Raw genomic sequence first — 19,931 nt, 5'->3', positions numbered from 1 at the left:
ACTGCACACTTAGCCTCTCAAAACTGTCCAGAACAGACAACGGGTGAGTTTCAAGCTGCACTATATAGCCACCAGAGGGAGCTTAAAGCCCATAGTCTACTGCCCTCACCGCGTTCAAACACCAGCCAACCCTACACTGCAAGTCCAGCTAACTTCAGGCTTTAAAAAGGAAGCCCAGCATATTCTGTGTACCAATGTCACTCTACATGAACACTGTTCTAGGTGAGCACAAGAGCCCTGGAAGCTGGTGCCCAGCAAAACACAGTAAAATCAGCCCAATCTTAGCAGATAACCTATCTCAGCTTACATGGATGTGACAGCAACAGGTCAGGTATTTCAGGACATGAACTGTGATTCTGTGATTTCCTCTAGTCCTGTTGCGTGTCATCAAGAAGAAGCTGGCCCCCTCCTTGCTCCAACCGCCTTTCAGGTAGCTGTAGAGAGTGATGAGATCTCCCCTCAGCCCCCTCTTCTCCAGGCTGAACAACCCCAGCTCCCTCAGAAGCTCTTCATAGGACATGAGTTCCAGGCCCTTCATGTAACTTGTTGCCCTTGTCTGGACATGCTCCAGCACCTCAATGTCCTTCCTACACTTAGTGGCCCAGTACTGAACACAATACTTGAGGTATGGCCTCACCAGTGCTGGGCACAGGGGGACAATCCCCACTTTGTTCCTGATACAAGCCAGGATGCCATTGGCATGACCATATGACTGGGAACAATTAAAAAGGCAAAAAAATTGGCATCTACTACTTAGGCAGAACACTGATTACCACAAACAAGTAAGTTAATATTTTAACTCACAGTGACACTCAGAAAACGAAAGTAGAAGATATGAGAAAGTGGTAGACCAACTGTCAGTTGGAAAAGACATGAGTAGGAAACATCTGGTGAGGGTGCATATGGAAAAATAAGGGGTAAAAATAGGGGGGGTTGGGGTTTTGATTTGTTTTAAATAGAGGTAGTTAGATGAAGACAGAGCATCTGAAGCTACACGTATGCATTCAGAACCACATGCTCAGTACAAGCATTTCATACCTCAGTAATACACCTTTAAAACAAGAAATTTAAGATTACAAATTTACAGGAGAGTGTCAAACAAAGGTAATAATGACATAAGAAAGGTAGCAAATGGCTTGCAAACAGCACATGCTCTCTTTGTAAGACTAGTATTGAAGTCACTGGGTATTTGCCAATAAAAGGCTGAAGAAGCAACCCCCATACCCACATTTGAAGTGGTGTCTGGGTTTTTTTTAGCTCCTTCCCTTATTTCTGAAGACACTTTTACTTAAAATAAATAATAAAAACCCAACTAAAACAAACAAACAAACCCCACAAACAACAAACAAAGAAAAGAAAACCCCAACAACCAAACAGAAAAAACCCCACATATCAAATCCTCCACCCTCCCCAAGGGATTCTGTTCAGGAAGTTTCATATTGATTAACATGATCAAAGACAATCTGGGTGTTTATTAGAAGTGACATTATTTCCTTAATGATTTTAGATGTCCAAGAATACTACTTATTGGGCACTTGTGGACAGTGACAGTATCTTAAAGTTAACAATTTCTAACATTCAAGTAACAAAATTATCAGAAAAATCCGTAACAGATTAGCTTTATATTTAAGTATAACTAGTTAAACAGTTTGTAGTGTCATCTCTGAATCATGACTTTACTAAGAAAAGTCTTGCCCATTATCATGTATCAACAAAATTAAGGATGGGATAAACACTGTGCAGACAGAAAAGTTTGCTGCAGACAAATTCTGATTTTTCCTAGACTTCTGCTAAAGCGAGACAGCACTGAATATAGCAGAATTCAGCATCTTTCTACAATTACACTGGGGGAAATCTGAAAATTAGCATGTCACAAAGAACAGTCACACACTCCTCCAGATTTGCTGCTTCAGAGAACACAGGGAGTGCACCAGAACGTTTTCAGCTGACACCCACAGTATTCCCACCTACAAGAAAGGTCCCCTATGAACAGCACAGCCTAAACACTAGTAGGATTATTGAAAGGCAAACATGCCTATGAAGAAAATTTTCTTGGGTTTAAAAAAAGACCAAAATGCTTGCACCTGCTACTACTAAAGCTGAGAAGAAACTTTCTTGCCACAGGCAATGTTTATGTCTGCGAGTGAAGTACATTACAAACTTGACAGGGTTTGAGGGCAGAAACAAAAGTCTGAGATTTCTACTGCAGTGTGACTTCATAAAATTTGCCATAAACTCTCCAAACTAAGCTTCACAAATACATTGAGGAATGTTGCCTTCTCTACAGTCAAGAGGTTAAAATAAAATTGGTCCCGAACTATAGGCTGTTATCAGCTTATGAAAAACCAATCAAGCACATTAGCTGTTCTTCAGAACAGTGTGGAGAGCCTGGACGCCTAACAGAAGCAAGAATAGGAAACTGAAGCTCCATCAGTACACGAGGATAAGCAAAAGCCACCACAGACGGCAATGGCACCACTGGGTCTGGACCTTGCTGACAGCCACCATCAGGCAAAACATGCTCACAGAAGCAAGAACTAACGGAGGCCCAGATGGCTTGCCAACATGTCCCAGCAGGCAGGGAAGCCAAGTAACAGTAAGGCATATGGAAAGGAGAAAGATCATGAGTGAACCTGAGAAGCATGTGCAGGGGAACACCATGTGATAGTGATAACATAGCTGAGAAATATGGGCAAAAATAGAAAGAGAAAAAAAAAAGGGGGGGGGGATAAAAAAAATCAAACACAAGGGTATGCAATAATTTTTAATCTACTGCATATACTGCATTGAAGACAGTTAAATATATTACTCTATCCATGTAAGCAATTGTAGCTGCAACAAACCTAAATAATCAAGTCATGGAATTTAACTTACTGTGCTCTTCTACTGATTGCTCAAACCCACCAGAACCAGATTTCTGTATGTTAAATGACAAACCCCTCCCTAAAAGAATTACTCAACAGTACAGTTCTGCTATATAGATCAGTTATAGAAAAGAATCAGATTATCAGAATAAAGAGATTCCAAGTTTAACTCTACCAAATTCATTAACCGTGACTGACTTTAATGAAACAGCTAAATCAAACAGATCAAATGCAGAGGTCAGACAGAGAACTGGCTGACTAGCCACACTTGCTTTCTCAGCTACTCACCCTACTTCTCTAACAGACATGGATACCTGACAAGACAGAGATGTCTGATCAAGTAATGAAGCAGACACCACCAGCCAACAATTCTGGCTACATGAAGATGCTCAGCTCTGCAGTGTTCAACAACTGCTTCACGAGTGGATGAGACATTGCTGCCTTGGGCACTAGGCCAGAAATTGGATAACTGGTATCCATACAGCAGCTTCTACTGTCCAATTCAGTTCTGCTGTTACATGACTGCCAGTACCTTAACTAATACCTAAGTTACTACAGAAAAGTCCAGCCAAAACAACTTGAACTATGTCCCTTTTCACTTGCTTTGGGGAATAATCATTTAAATCACAGCACTAACTTATCTTCCGACTAAATAGATACTCAAGATTGGAACGAAAGATGCAACAGACGGCAACAGAGACAAAACGGTAGAAATTTAAAACTTTCTGAACAAAAACTTTGATTTAAAAAAAAAAAAAAATCCAAAAAGTCATTATTTAAACCCCAGAGTGCCCTGCATTTTTTAATGTATGTACTTGGAACAAATGCGTGACGGCTGGAAGAATTACCTCCTACACATCTTCTGCAGAGACTTAACAATAGGGAAAGAAAAATACTTGGGTTTTTTTTCCTCCTTCATGTCAGATTTTGTTTCCTATTTTGCAGCTGAAGTACTTTATTAAGTCTTTTGCAAGTGAAATGGGAGATAAATTGTGGTTTATGATGTGATTTATTCTCAGCTTTGAAACGGTCTTATGTAAGATACTACATATATACACATTAATTGATTGGAAAGGCAAAGCAAATCATTACCATCAATATAAAAAAGTTTTCTGAGATAAGGCTTCCTCTCCAAGATAAGCAATAAAAACTACTGAGATTTCACTTCTCTGCTAAGAAATGGAGCCGGTTCTCCACTGAAACTACCATTTATGTGCATAATACTCTTCAGATTCATGATTTGTGGTAGCCATTCTGCAGAAGAATAGCTTCCACTGTTCATTCTGCTTCTCAGCATCAAAAAAGGTAGCCAGCACCTGCTGATTGAAGAAGAGCAGGCAGGACTTGAAAGGCAAAAAGGAGGAAGTTGGAGTACAGTCTTTGGGCAAGGAAGCAGGACTAGAGAGGAGAAGGAAAAAAGAGTAAGAGGATGATGAAGGTATAGCCTCACCTAGCTGTAGTAAGACACTGACAAATGGATGGTACACAGCTCATCTATGTACCTATGTCAACTGTTTATCTACTATCAGCTCTGATTGTTGTCAGTCTCCTCACAGAATATTTAGGACTTCCTCCTTTCTGACCACAATGCACATTACTCAACAAGAAAATTCACAAACTCAACTGAACTAGCAGCACATTGACTCATGCCAACCTTCTAGAAGCATCTGGCCTTCCAGTATCTGAAGGAGGCCTACAAGAAGGCTGGGGAGGGACTTTTCAGGAAATCAGGTAATGATAGGATTAGGGGGAATGGAATGAAGCTGGAAGTGGGGAGATTCAGGCTGGATGTGAGGAGGAAGTTCTTCACCATGAGAGTGGTGAAGCCCTGGAATGGGTTGTCCAGGGAGGTGGTTGAGGCCCTGTCCCTGGAGGTGTTTAAGACCAGGCTGGATGAGGCTCTGGCCAGCCTGATCTAGTGTGGGGTGTCCCTACCCATGGCAGGGGGGTTGGAACTAGATGATCCTTGTGGTCTCTTCCAACCCTGACTGATTCTATGATTCTTTAGGTGAACAGGACCAGCCTCAAATTCATCCACCCTACAGAGGATTGCTCCAGAAGAATTCTCCATGGGAAGTTCTGCATTTAACAGTTTAAACTAAACTTGTCAGTGTTGGCTTGCAGAGTTCCATATAAAATAATCACAAAAGCAGCACAGAATTACCACAGGCCTTACATTTAAATCTGTTTTTCTTTTTAAATTGTAATGTTTTCTTTACAATGTCTGGGGTCAAGAAAGTGTTTCAAATTGGTTTCAAAAAGAAATCAGAATAAGCTTAAGTAGTCTTTCACTTCTGTAAGTTTAGGCAATGAAAACCCAGGTACACTGTAACATAGCAGTGAAGACAAAATACTTCAGAAAATTATGTGTGTGCTTCGTATTTCTTTGTTACTGTTTCCTCCAAAACTGCAGTTAGGACATCAATTTAAACACACTGACAACTGATAAATCTTAGAAATGTCTTATGATGGATATTTAACTTACAGTGGACACTCAGAGGATGAATGCTGACACAAGGTTACCAAGCAGACCTTTAAACAATAATTTCCTAATCTCCATAATCACTGTTCTAACCTTTTAAAGTACAATCAAACTCCAAGCAGCAGTTCTGTTCAGCTGATTAGAGTAGAATAAAAAATAAAATAGAATAAACCAGGTTGGAAGAGACCTTCAAGATCATCGCATCCAACCCCTCAACCAATCCAACCCACCTAATCAACCAAACCATGGCACCAAGCACACCATCAAGTCTCCTCCTGAACACCTCCAATGATGATGACTCCACCACCTCCCCAGGCAGCCCATTCCAATGGGCAATCACTCTCTCTGTGTAGAACTTCTTCCTAACATCCAGCCTAAACCTCCCCTGGCACAGCTTGAGACGGTGTCCTCTTGTTCTGGTGCTGGCTGCCTGGGAGAAGAGATCAACATCCACCTGTCTACAACCTCCCTTAAGGTAGTTGTAGAGAGCAATAAGGTCACCCCTGAGTCTCCTCCAGGTTAAGCAACCCCAGCTCCCTCAGCCTCTCCTCATAGGGCTTGTGTTCTAAAACCCTCACCAACTTCGTTGCTCTTCTCTGGACACATCCTTCCTAAACTGAGGGGCCCAGAACTGGACACAGTACTCAAGGTATGTCCTAACCAGTGCAATAAGTTCAATAAAATGTCTGGCTAATAGCAATAGGCAAGCCCACACAGAGTCCCTTGAAGTCAGAAGGACTGTGCAAGGCAAGAAGAAGTCAACCCATGCATACCACATGCTCAGTAAGGACAAAACAAGTACAGGTCAGTATGGAAGTAAAGGACAAATATAAGAAAAACATCATACCTACACAGAACATGCATGGAAAACCACACAATTCCATCTTTTTTTTTTTTAATTATTTAATGTTAACAAAATTAGCTTGCTTTGACTTCAGCAGGACCTGGTTCTCTGGCAAGAAATAGGACCCTAGTCCACCCACAGCCCCTCAAATCCTAACCACAACTTCATTCCAAGACTCAGAGTTCATTGCTGTATCACCAATTTCTGTACCTCTAAGACAGTACAGACATGGCTTAAAAAAATGGAAGGATTGTGACGGTGAATCTCAAGACAAAGTTTTCAGTAACAAACTCTTGTGACCCATATGTGTCCATTTCTGGGCCCCTCAGTTTAAGAAGGACATTGAGACACTTGAATGTGTCCAGAGAAGGGCAACGAGGCTGGGGAGAGGCCTTGAGCACAAGCCCTATGAGGAGAGGCTGAGGGAGCTGGGGTTGCTTAGCCTGGAGAAGAGGAGGCTCGGGGGTGACCTCATTGCTGTCTACAACTACCTGAAGGGGGACTGTAGCCAGGAGGGAGTTGGTCTCTTCTCTGAGGCAACCAGCACCAGAACAAGAGGACACAGTCTCAAGCTGCACCAGGGGAAGTTTAGGCTCGAGGTGAGGAGAAAGTTCTTCACAGAAAGAGTGATTGGCCATTGGAATGTGCTGCCCAGGGAGGTGGTGGAGTCACCATCCCTGGAGGGGTTCAAGAGGGGATTGGACATGGCACTTGGTGCCATGAGGTCTGTGGTGACAGGTTGGACTTGATAATCTTTGAGGTCTCTTCCAACCTTGGTGATACTGTGATACTGATATTGATGATAGGTTGGACACAATCATCTTGAAGGTCTCTTCCAACCTGGTTTATTCTATTCTACTAGAAAGCAAATCACGGAAACACTGGTAATGGCAATACTAACTTCCCTAAGTCCACCAGCTGGGATGTATGCAATACATAACCCATTTATCAAGCTCACTGCACATCAAATATGATCAGCAATTGCTCTCCTCCTGCAAGAGAAACTTTAAAATTATCTGTTTGCAAAGAACTTTCTTACAGTATCTATTTTTTTTCTGTTCTCCAATTTCAAACCATACTTGCTGTAAGAACAACTATAACCACCCATTGCTGCAAGGGTGGTATTAATTTTACTTGCATGTAGCCTTCTATGGTGAGCATGTACAGATGGATTAGGCCATCACAGGAGTAACAGGACATCACATGGGTAACCCCTCACCCACCTCACACAACCCCCCCAGCACAAAAGTTAGAAATCATTACTCTGTGAAAGATTTAAACTGAGATAGTGATGAATTTTGGTTTCTGATAGTTTTAGGCTTTGCCTCCTATGACAGAAGCATTTCCTCCCACCAAGTTAATGAAGAAAGGCAGGCAACACAGGGCAGTCTGGTTCCCTGCCAAAATTCAGGTTTTAGCACTTCCTCCTCCACCAATCTTGCTAAAATTTCAAAACCATTTTGTCCCACCACGGTTCTTTAGAAGGAGTTGGTTAAAAATGAGATAGTGAAGTTTTTAAGGATTTCAAAGTTTATCTAAATTAGATTTGGAACATTCCTTTGTCTCAGCATACTTTGAAAATGGCACAGCCTTAAACACCTACTGTCATTAATGGCTTTTAACTGTTAGGGCATTAATTAATTACAGGCAGATACAATATCTGAATCCTGTAAGCAAACAAATGTAACTATAGAGACATGACATCCAGAAAAAGTTCCATTCCCTAAGATTTTGCCCATTACTGGAAAAGGGCAGAAATATACACAGTATGGTACATACTTGAGAAGGTAGGATGCCACATACTTCTACCTTCTTTCACTGCTTTGTTTTGCTCTTGCAGTTACAGCCTGAACCATGTTACTGAAGAAGTTACACATCTCTGTATCCATCCTTCAACATACAAAGGAGCAGATGGCACAACACATATCTTGAGAAATACTCTTCTAAAAAGCTTTTAATAATTGTTTTCTTTTATTCTACATCCACATATTTTGGGGGTTTATTCAGAAGAGGCAATTTTTAAGACTCCCTTAAAGTACCTAAGCCCACTCTGAGAAACCTGCATAAATCAGCTAAGTCTTAAGTTCTGAAGAGTCACAGGGCTCTTCCACATACTTACTAAAAAATTACTGTGAAGAAATGTACTCATAATTACATATTTTATTCTCAGCACTGTTAGAGGGAATGTTATTGTAACACAAAGAGAAGAATAGCTCCAGAAACAATACTGCCACTTCTTTTGATATCAGAATTGAATATTTATATATCCCCAAATTAACAATTCATTGTCCTGAAGCTACTCAACACCTGCTCTTAATCCCACTTAAAACAACCTCACAAAATAAAGGCTTTGCAGTAAGCCTTCCTAAATCTCTCAGGAAGAAGCATGTTTGGGTTTCGGGTTAGGCTTTTGTTAGTGTTGCTGACAGGTAAGGAAAGTGCTATTTGTGTTTTCTTCACTGGAGAGGAGGGCATATGTTTTCTAAACCTATTTGCACATTTTCTCAATAACAATGCAAGATATGGGAAGCTACCAAAAAAGCATGGTTGAAAGAAAAGTCAAGTAGCAGCAGCATAATTAGCAAAACAAGTAGAAGTCAGTGACTAAAGAGATGATAAAAGGCTAAATGTGAACAGTTAAGACCTTAATGGAAAAAAAAAAAAACAACATAAAAATCCAAAAGTCTGATCAGAGCAGAAAACATGCAAAGCTCTGTTTGCACATAGGATCAATGAAATATAAATTCTTTCAGCCACTGCTTTAACAACAGACAAATTCAGTTTTAAGGCATCTAATATCAAACCAGCATCTCTAGCTGCAAGAGGGGAGCATTTCCCCTCTATACCTCCCTCCCCAGGTCTGTAGTCCTGTTGCAACAAGAGATACAGGACTGGTCTCCCATCTGGGGATCTCCAGTTACTGTATACCCACACAAACATATATACTACAGATGCTGTGGAGTCCTCATGAGATCTACCAGAGACCAATGTGTAAAATGTAGCTTTAAGATGAGGGGTGTAACCTAAGAAGAAACTAACTGAACTGTAAGGTGAAACCCACAGCAGGCAGGCAGGGTCCGCCAACAATGCCTGGGGAAAGTCATGGCAAAATGAATGAGGACCTGACCCAAGAGCCCATGTGATGCCAAGACAAAACTGTGGCAGATAGAGTCTGAGGATGTTCATTTCAAAACCTTGAAGACCACATACTAGCAGAGCCAGACAAAACCATCAAAAAGACTTTGCTGTGTGCCCAAGGCAGAGAAGCTACACATGTAGACCCTGGTCCAGAAAGGACCTTGCCCCCCCTATGTGGGAACTCTTCCCCTATCCTCAGGTAGGCAATGCGTGGAGGTATGACTTCTCTTGTGGCAGCCCATGATAGAAAGGTGGCAGTTGTGCAGTAACTCCTCAATGAGTGCACAAATGAGCCAGTGTGGTTTACTTTTGCACAACTGTTTCTACTGTTTGATGCTGTTTGCATATCATCACTAATTACATAATTAATAGTTGGAATATTGTTTTATAAAGGATATTGGTCTGGCATCCAACTGACCATCAATCTCTGTATAAACCAGTACTTAAGACCCAGAGACACAGGGCCCTTGTGGTGCAGGACAATCCACCAGTCTCTGGAGTACACACAACTACTGTATTTTCAGACTCCATGTTAATGATGCTGCAGCCCATTTTGTGGACATGTTCCTGTGCAACATGATCTAGGCACTCCTGCATTGGCAGGGAAGTCAGACTAGATATCTATGAACCACCTCTGCCCACCTTCACCTGTTGCTGGAGCAAAAAACTCAGCAGTCAGGATATTTACTTGCAATGTGAAAGAGCCAAATTCAAGCTCTTTCCAAAGCAGCCTGAAGAACTGCTTGAACGTGGCTCAACCATCTTTTGGTGTTTTCAAACCCATCAAGTTACCCATTTCTGGAAAACTGTAAGAAGTCAAGGAATATAACTCCCACTCCAACACAGCCTTAATGCCATACCAGAGCAACCCTTTCAAAACACCAGCAGCCTAAGCATTAGTGTCTACTTTTACCAGGAAAACAGAAAACTTCAGTAAAGTTCCCAAAAGGACAAGTATCACATAATTTTTCTGCAGCTCTTCCCTAACGCGATGGAGATTGGAGTCAATACACATGACCAATATGATCAAGTATTGTTCCTTTATTGTTCCAGTATTGTAGGACTATAGTGCGAGCACAGTGAGTATAGCAAAGAAGAAGGGAAAGGAAAGGAAAGGTGCCTAACAGGGGAACTTCTACAACTTATATAAACTCGGAGAGCATTGTTGGCATAGCTTCATTGGTTCCCACGAGTGACCACACATCGCACTATTATAGATTATTGGTCCAGCTACTAATGACACGTGAGGTTCTTGATGCAGGTGCATGTCCTGTTGTCCCAAGATAACTTTCTGTGTTTATAGCTACCAGTGTCCTGCTTTAGTTACATGCTGCAGGCACAGCACTATTCTGCTACACTGCTAGCTGGCTCTGCACTTACGCTGAGCATGGCCTACCACCATCTCAGGCTCTAGGCCTGCACTGCCAGATTGCTCACACTGCTCGTCGCTGGCATTGCCACACTTCCCATGAAGAGATTCCAAACACATTTGTGAAAGATGCTGGTATTATTCTCTTCCTTCATTACAACAGGATCCTGGTCTAAGATGACAGTAGTGAATGGGGGCTGCCTCCCCAAAACTCCAAGGTCGTGGTTCCCAGAGAAGCAATGCAGTGATGGACCTCCTTCTTCTTCCACAAGCCAGCTCAATTCACTAAACTAGCAGACAGTCAATCCAGAAAAAAAGACAAGTAATGATTTTTCTCAATCACTTGCTGTTAAGCTGGTTTAGGCTTCTATGAAATGTGCCTCACCTTAGCCAAGCCTTCTGAAATTTCACAGCAAAACACCTTTCTGCACTTTATTGATTTCACAGCCACAAATTAATTATAAAAAGCCTTCAAGAGACTCTGGCATAAGTTGCATTTTCAACACTACCATGGCTGTGCCTCTACTGTTCTGCACGGCTGTGTGTAACACAGACAAACTGCATGACAATAAATACTGAAATCTGTAATTTTTGCACAAACCATGATGTATCATTAGCCATTCTTCATACTCTCTTTCACAGTTCTGTAAATTTTTTATTAGGTAGCCAACTTATCTGACTTCTAGAGTAGCAAAAGCAGTAACACTTCATTGACTTGCTCCAAATAACTTTAAGTGCATTTTCTATTAAAAAAAAAAAAATCAGTCTTGATATGAAGACAAAGGGAATTATATCTGCTGCTTCCTAAGTGGTTTAACAGAATAATTTGATCATAGTCTCTTTCAGGAGCATAGGCAAGCTTTTTCATCTCTGTCAAAGTAGCAAAATTGTTTATAATGCAGCACAGTGAAAATTACCTGCATTAAAAAGTCCTTTACTCACTGCATCCACTTCCCAATCCACTTCACTAAGTAGCCACCCAGGTGGGTGTACTGCTATTCTATGTTTTCATAGAGCCAAAGACAGCACTATACAGCTTGCCACTCATCAAGTCTCAGAAGTAGCCAAGTTTGAGGTATACCTAATGCAGACAAGAGTTTTTAGTATCTTAACAGTGCCAGAAATTGATAGAAAGGACCATTTTACGTAGCTGCTTGTGACACCATCAGCTCAACTTAATAATCAAGAGGATTTCTCCTCCCCCTCCATATGGAAAGCTGTTAATTAACTAATGAACACATTAGCGTAAATGGTAAGACTCTTAGGAAGCAGGTTAAAGGGAAGACAGCAGTAGGTAGTGCCTACAGCAGAATTATCCAGATGGAGTTATGGACTAATGAAGCTCCCAAGTAGATGAATCTAAGAGCACACAGTATTTTCATTGACAACTCAGAAAAAAATACAGAAATACTTGACTTGTCACTGATGCATCAGCCTAAGTGTGAAACATCATCTCAGTTCAAAAAGACAACACTCCCTCTGTGAAACAGTCAGGGGAAATAAACCCTAAGCATGAAGAATCTTAGTTTGTTAGTTTTTCATTTCATCAGATGCTATCTTTGCTTTTCAAAGATATCAGAATCTGTATCAATCCTCACATTCCTACTCTCAGTTCATCACCCTTAGCACCATGTGCTTCAGATATGCTCCATGCACATTAGTTCTCAGCTCCCAGGTGAAAGTTTCATATCATGCCACACACTGCATGTACTTATCTCCCAAGCTGTAATCTGTGTGCCTGTAAAATGCACTAACCATACCAGTTCTTAAGCAAAATGAAAAAAACCACCTACATATACACACAAAGGACTTTAAGTTACTTAATACCACTCCAGCAAAAGAAAACATTACCTTGCTGCACTGAAGCAGTAAAGAAAAGCACAATGTTAACTACTGTTGGGAAAGGAATGTAGAAGAATACCAAAAGTTTACAATCATTTAAAATCCTCAAGTACACATCACAAAAGAATGTAGTTCTGGTCAGTCTATCTCCAAAATGGTATTATAAATCTAAAAAGCTTGAGAAGAGTACAGGGATGATTAGATGTATGGGGAATCTCCCACATGGAAAACTGACAAGACCCTTCAGTTTAGCTGAGGGATCGCTGAAGGATGCAATACAACATAGAGCTACAAAAACCACAAAGGATATCACAGGGAAAAAAAATCAGAACGATGACCAGGTATTTCTCATAATTCAAGAAACTATGAAATGACCCAACAGTAGGCTTCTCTCAATAATGTGCTTTCATCCAAAGACTCCAGGGAAACTCATTACTGTCAGACAATGATAATATAAGAACTAAGAAACTTAAAAATACAAATTCATTCCAGAAACAACTGGACACACATGTGGACGAAAAGTTGATCAACAATCTTTAAACACAACAAAGCTACCTTGAGCTCTTCAAATTGCTAACTGAAATTAGGTAAAGTGTATACTAGTAAAATGATTGTCCTTGTTTTTCAGATCCCTTCTCTAAATCAGTAGCTGGAGGTGATCACTGGAAACAGAACTCATCTGGGCAGACATCTGGTCTAATCCAGCTATAATACAGCACAAAAATCCATCTTGTTTTGATCAATGATAACTAGCAGGACTTCAACAAATCTTCTCAGCATTGGAACGATTAATTCGTCCAATGGTTTCCAATATGTAACCTGCCATAGCAAAACCAGCTCTAGTCCATCTCTGCCTTTCACCCTCATTATCAGTCATGCTTCACAGCCTGAAAAACTGCCCCACAATGTAGAATAGACAGGTTGCAATGAGAAATTGAACTTCCTTGTGAAAGGAGAATTGTCACAGCCCTGAACTCCAAGAAAGGCAGCTTGAAAAAAACCCTGACCATACAAATTGTTGGGGTAGATGATATAAAAAAATTCAGTCTCAGATTTTAAGGACAATAATGTGTTCCTTTATATTCCTATTCTATAAACTTATATCAATATCTTGAAGAGAAGTGTGTATGACCATTGTCAGACTACCCAACTTTAGCCTGAGGCCTCTCAGAAGAGCAGGAATAGCCACAAACTAAGTAGTATCTCAAAAAGAGAATGGGTGAATCCCCACCACCCCTAAAACAGACCCCAATGAAATGAGAACATTTACAAACTTTTAAAGAAAGGAATTCTTCTGCTCAAATGTTCCTGAACCTGTTAATGCTACCCAGTCCTATGCTGCATAGAATTTTATTTTTCCTTCTCTCCAGCTGGAATTTCCCTTTCTGGAACTTGCAACCTCTTGTCTTTTCATTGTGCACCTCTATGAAAAGTCTGACATTTTTGCTATCAAGACAGCCTTAGTTAGCAAGTAAATTGTACAGTGAAGGTATATGATATACTTGAGCCAACCTGACAGCTCTCCACTTCTAATAGGGGCCAACAATCTAATTTCAGCCCTTCCCATGCCAGCTCTGCAACATAAATGGCTGCACAGATAGCCAATTCATCTTGCTAACCTGACAAAAAGCCATTCCCTTTGTTAATTCCTATGCCATCTCAGCAATATTAATATGTTCATCACAGGGTCACAAGGGAGAAAGTGGAGCTGCAGGTAGGAACAGAACATCCCATTTTGGGGAGGGGTGGAGAAGCAAATTATAACCCACGAATTTCCATTTAGGTGTCATAGAATATCATATGCTAAGAGATTTCAACCTACTTTAAAAAATCCTCAGCAATAACTAAACAGTCTTATGCATGCTTCCTACTTTTACTCCAGCTTTTCATCTATGGCATGACACTTTGCTTTCCTTAATAGTACACTCTATGTCTTCTCTCATCCATGAAGGCACTTATTAAAACAGTGCTTAACTGATGCTAATTATATTTGGCATTAATTACCATCTGAGTTAAAAAGAATATAATAGATAAGAACCATAAACATTTGGATAGGGGATGCCATACCAATTGGAAATGGAAGAGCAGTAAATTTGTGCAGTTTATGGTCTTCACCCAGACAAAGTCTCATGGGTCAAAGGTGCATGTGGAACTGAAGAACTACACTGTTACACTTTAAGTTACAAGGCACTAGGGGACCTTATTTCAAGTAAATATCCTCTAGCTTTATGGGAAAGGGATTAGGTACCCAAAAGCACCTACAAAAGAAAATTGTCACAGGACCAGCACTCGAAGTCACATCCAGCAGCTAATAATTCATCTTTTGAGTTGACACGTTCACCTTTTTTAACTCTTCAACTTAGACCAAATTTCAGTCATTTCCCAAACTAAACATTTTGAACGTGGGCTATTTAGAACCTGTCAAAAGACATTAGTAACCTAGGAAAGCATTTATGTACAGCTGTAGAGGGGCTTGGTGAGAGACCAGCTTGCAGCTGGTAACAAGTGGTGTTTCACAGGGTGTTGGGACCACTTCTGTTTAACATCTTTATCGATGACCTTGATGAAGACAAAGAGTGTGTCATCAGCAAGTTTGCAGATGACACCAAGTTAGGTGGGAGTGTTGGTCTGCATGAGGGGAGGGAGGCTCTACAGAGGGACTTGGATAGATTGGATCAATGGGCCAATGTTAATGGGATGAGCTTCAACAAGGCCAAATGCCAGGTCCTGCACTTGGGTCACAACAACCCCAAGCAACACTACAGGCTTGGGGAAGTGTGGCTGGAAAGCTGTCTGGCAGAAAGGGTCCTGGGGGTTGTAACTGACAAGCAACTGAATATGAACAAGCAGTGTGCCCAGGTGGCCAAAAAAGCCAATGGCATCCTGCTGTGTCCAGCAGCAGCAGGGAGGCGAGTGTCCCCTTGTACTCAGCTCTGGTGAGGCCACACCTTGAGTATTGTGTTCAGTTTTGGGCATCTCAATACAGGAGAGATGCAGAGGTGCTGGAGTGAGTGCAGAGGAGGGCAACAAAGCTGGCAAAGGGCCTGGAGAATAAATCTTATGAAGAGCAATTGAAGGAGCTGGGGCTGGTTAGTTTGGAAAAGAGAAGGCTGAGGGGAGACCTCATTGCTGTCTACAACTACCTGAAAGGACACTGTGGAAAGGCTGGTGCTGGTTTCTTCTCACAGATAATTAAGTGATAGAACAAGAAGGAATGGCCTCAAGCTACCACTGGGTAGGTTTAGACTGAACATTAGGAAAAAAAAATTCACAGAAAGAATGGTCAGGCATTGGAATGTGCTGCCCAGGGAGGTGGTTGAGTCGCCAACCCTGGACGTGTTTAAGGGTCATTTGGATGTGGTGCTTGGGGATATGGTGAACCTTGTAGAATAAGGTTATTAGTTGGACTTGGTGATCCTGAGGGTCTTTTCCAACCTGCATGTTTTCGTGATTCTGTGAATCTTCCCAGTTTTTATGCACTGCGTGCCATGGCTTGTCAAGTCAATAAAGATAACCAGTTTACGAGATCAGAGCTAACATGTCTCTTACCCAACATACAAAATACAGTTTTCCAAAAAGAAAACTCAAGTAACCCAGAGCAAGTTAAAAAGAATTATGAAAATACTTAGTGATGATTTAGAGACTTCACAGTAATCCATACCTACCCTCAAGAAAACTTAACTAAACACATTCAGGATTAACATGGCTGATTTCCTCTAGTCCATTATTCTCCCCAAGGCTCAGTATTTCAGTTTGAAATCAAGACAAATATCACATAAACCACCACCACTCCCTGCTCCATGCTCAGGTATGTTGCACTGCCTTTGATGTCTCCAACTGTATTTTGTAAGGATTGCTACTGTGTCAGCTCCCACAAGAAAACATTGCTGAATCCTTCCAGGACTTCCTGCCCAGTTAAAACTTTCTGCCATTCTCAAACCATTCACAGCTTCACCCTATGCCACCGCTTCAGGTATGGCACCACTGCAAGGTGCCAGCCCCTATTCATGAGGTCCATTACTAGCACTGTGTCCACCACGCTCCCCCAAGTCCTTAGATTTTTTACATAAACAACTAAGTGATTCCACCAATTTACTTGATTGCTTCATGTTTCCCAAGTGCCACACACAATTACCCTCACCTCCAAGTAGACCTTTTACCAGACTTTACCAAACAGTGTAGACCTCTGGTTAAATTAACATCACCACTACCCAGGTGCAGTCCTGAAACATGATTCAGCTCTTGTTTTGCCACAGTTGTTAGTGAGAAAGAATGAGAGCAAGTATATAATCCTTTCAGTTTCTGGGGTCTCACATCCACCTTGTAAAGCATCTGGTGAGGTGCACTCCTCCCCTCCATCACTCCAAAGGCTTCACAATTTTTGAACCTAATCTCTTAACCGCATGGACAGCTTTAGTAAGTATCTCTTGTTTACACAGCTTCCGCAGGAAGAGCCACCTAACTTGTCAGCTCAGTGCCATCTATGAAACTTCCAGGAGTAGCTGTGGAAAAGGGAAAAGAACAACGAGAAAAAGCTAACGACCACAAGAAGTCAGCTTTCATACTATCAGAAGCTGGCACGAGAGAGTGACCTAGAAATCCAAAGAAGATCCTAACAACAATGTCCTTGCAAACCCAAGGCATAATTTTACCAGCAAGTTCAGCACCTATTCTTTAACAGAAGCACAAGCGTTATCCTATAAGGCTTGCAACTTTTCACTGCATCTCCCCTCTACAACGGTGGGCCAATACTAGGCAAATGATACCAACACATGTAACATTTGAGTTTTCAAGCACAACGCAAAACTCTGGAGATGTCACTCCAAGCAGCATCAGTTTAACACTGAAAACTACCTAACTGCCAGTTTCCATCCACATGTGCTCTGTCTCATACTACTACTTACTACGTATTTCCTCTACACAAACACTTCTGCTCATTACAGCAACTGTGTTATTTTAAAACTGATACACAGACATTACAAGAATGTCCAATAATCTATGTTTTAGTGTTCACATACTTTGAGTTTTCCTCTAAAAGGATTAGTACTTGCTGATGAGCTATCTGCCTTTACTTTCCTGTTGGAAACAGAGCCGTGCTTTTCTGGCCTCGATTTCACAAGGAGCAACATACATGTGTTTTGATGAGGACACTTGCAAGTAAAACTAATTGTGGGCTGCTCTACAGTCCATCCACTTCTGCTAGGCATTAAACTGCAACTGTTCAGGTTCTGGCCACTGATTAGTTACCAATACAATGCAAACTTTCCTGCTATTTGCTTGGTTATTTCAAAATCCCTTGAATATTAATAATTTTAAAACATTATTTCTTGCAATCATACTGTGGTAAGATAAATTGTGGGCAAGGCCTTCAGCTAGAGTTTCCAGAAGATCCTCAAGTAATATACAGTTTTTCATTCGAAGGCACAAAAAACTTCTACAATGATGCAAGACTAGGGAGTTTTAACACCAACCGTGGCTACAAGCATTCAGGTCACCCTAGATCTGTGTTTTGCCATATGGACTTCCTCTTCCCATGCAGCCAGAGAATATACAACACATTCACAGTGAGCACGAACAGTTAACTGGCAGTAACAAGATGAGGGCTCGAAGAACCACTGATCGAAGCACCACTGATCGCTTTGCTTCTATGCGGCAGCCTCTGACTATTCCATGCCCCACCATGGAGTGGAAAACTCTGGAAGCGGCGACGCTCAGCCCTGTTCGCGGCACTTCTGAGGTCGCCACCACGCTGCCGGAGGTGCCCCACTGCCCTCGCCGGGCCGGGGACTGGGCACGACCTCCCACCGTCCCGCCGCTGCCGCGGGCGGCGCCCCGGGGCCCCGGCCCCCGCCGCAGGGAGGGCTGCTCACTGGCAACTTCAACTAAGGTTTCTGCGGCGCACAATGGCAGTGCGGGGGCTCGGGGCGTGAGGGGACGGGACACCAAGCCGCGGCGGGAAGCTCGGGGAGCGGACAGCCGGCAGCCTGCCCGGGGCGGGGGGAGAAAGCGGGCGGCACATGGAAGAGCGGCGCGGCGTGCGCGGCAGGGGCCGACCAGGCTGCAGGGTGACAGGGAGAAGCCGGCGAGGTGGCGGCTGCCCGCGGAGGAGAGGGCCGGTCGGGGAGCGGGAGAAGCCGAGGAGGGGGCGACAGTCGCCGCACCCCGGCGGGCTGCGCCTCGAGCCCCGCGCCTGAGGGGCGAGGGCAGCGGGAGCGGAGGCGGGGAAGGGAAAAGGGGCGGCACGGGCACCCCCGCCGCGAGGCGCCGCTCGGGGCGCGGCGCGTGCCGCTGCCCGCCTCACCATCAGCACTTTGGCCGCGTTCTCCAGCTGGGCGATCACCTCGGGGGCCCCCCCCGCCGCCGCCGCGGCCGCCGCCATCATGGTCTCTCTTCAATGACGCGCCATGCGCTGCATTCTGGGACGAGGCAGCGGCGCAGCCAATCCCGGGCGCAGCGTGGCCCGGCCCGGCCCCGGCGCGGAGGCGAAGCGGTGGCGCTGCCGCAAAGTGACCACCGGCCGCCAGCCAGCGGGGGCCGCTCGGTGCGGCCAGAGACAGCCTCCACCCTGCGCGCCGCGCACCGTCCTCCTGTCCCGTACTGTCCTGTCCTGTCCCGCCCTGCCACAGACCGACCGACTGACCGACCGACCGCCCCTTGGGCGGGCCCGGCGCACGCGGCGGGACCTGCAGAGCCCCGGGGCGGGGCCGGGCCGCCCGCCGCTGGTTCGAGGCCGCCGCACCTGCCGGGGCCCGCGGCTGCGCTCGCTCTGCGTGTGGAGGAGGAGTGCTGCAAGGCCTCCCCGGGCCACGTTAGGGAACCGTGGCAGAGGTGGCGGTTTCGGGGAGGCCAGGGAAGAATCAGAGCGTGAGCCTTGTTTGGGTGCTGCCCTGATCCGTGGTAGTTTCCAGCGCATACCGGTGAACTCGGCGTTGGTGAGACGGCGGGCACTGGGTGCTTGCGGTGCCCTCTGCTTAGCGACGTTTGCAGTGGGGTGAGAAGGACTGAATTTTAAACTACAGCTTTGAAAGCGAAGAGGTGAGAAGGTGTCATATAAAAAAAAAACAAACAACCAAAATCCAACAAAAGCACAAAAAAACCAGCAAACCTAAGGTTTGAAACTGATTCAAAATGCAGGGAGGGTTTCTGTGTAAGTCCATCTGGATGTTACTTCATGTTGCTGGTTATAAGTTGCAAGACAATGTCACCTCTGAAAAATATGCTTGGAAGAACATTGCTGTACACCTGCAGGAGTGAAAGAACTGTGGGATCGTGCCTTCATTGGCATTTCATTTTGATTTAGGAACTTGCTTTCTAAATAAATCTGATGGTTTCCACTTCAGTTTCCACCCTGGAGCAGACCTTGAGCTTTGATATCTTCAGATGAAACTAAAT

The 19,931-nt window shown here is 43.4% G+C and overlaps 1 protein-coding gene across 1 annotated transcript in view; it reads right to left on the bottom strand.

Moving 5' to 3' along the window:
• Positions 1–19,111, bottom strand: part of XPO4 (exportin 4) — a 76,660-nt gene extending 57,549 nt beyond the window's left edge. The window contains exon 1 of the mRNA XM_054164680.1: positions 18,841–19,111. Coding sequence (XP_054020655.1) covers positions 18,841–18,921 — 81 coding nt within the window. The 5' untranslated portion in view covers positions 18,922–19,111. The remainder of the gene's footprint in view (positions 1–18,840) is intronic.
• Positions 19,112–19,931: the final 820 nt, after the last annotated feature.

This window comes from Dryobates pubescens, chromosome 10 (genome assembly GCF_014839835.1).
Source record: "Dryobates pubescens isolate bDryPub1 chromosome 10, bDryPub1.pri, whole genome shotgun sequence".
NCBI lineage: Eukaryota > Metazoa > Chordata > Aves > Piciformes > Picidae > Dryobates > Dryobates pubescens.
The sequence above is the reverse complement of the archived record's forward strand: the minus strand, read 5'-3'. Positions and strand labels throughout refer to the sequence as shown.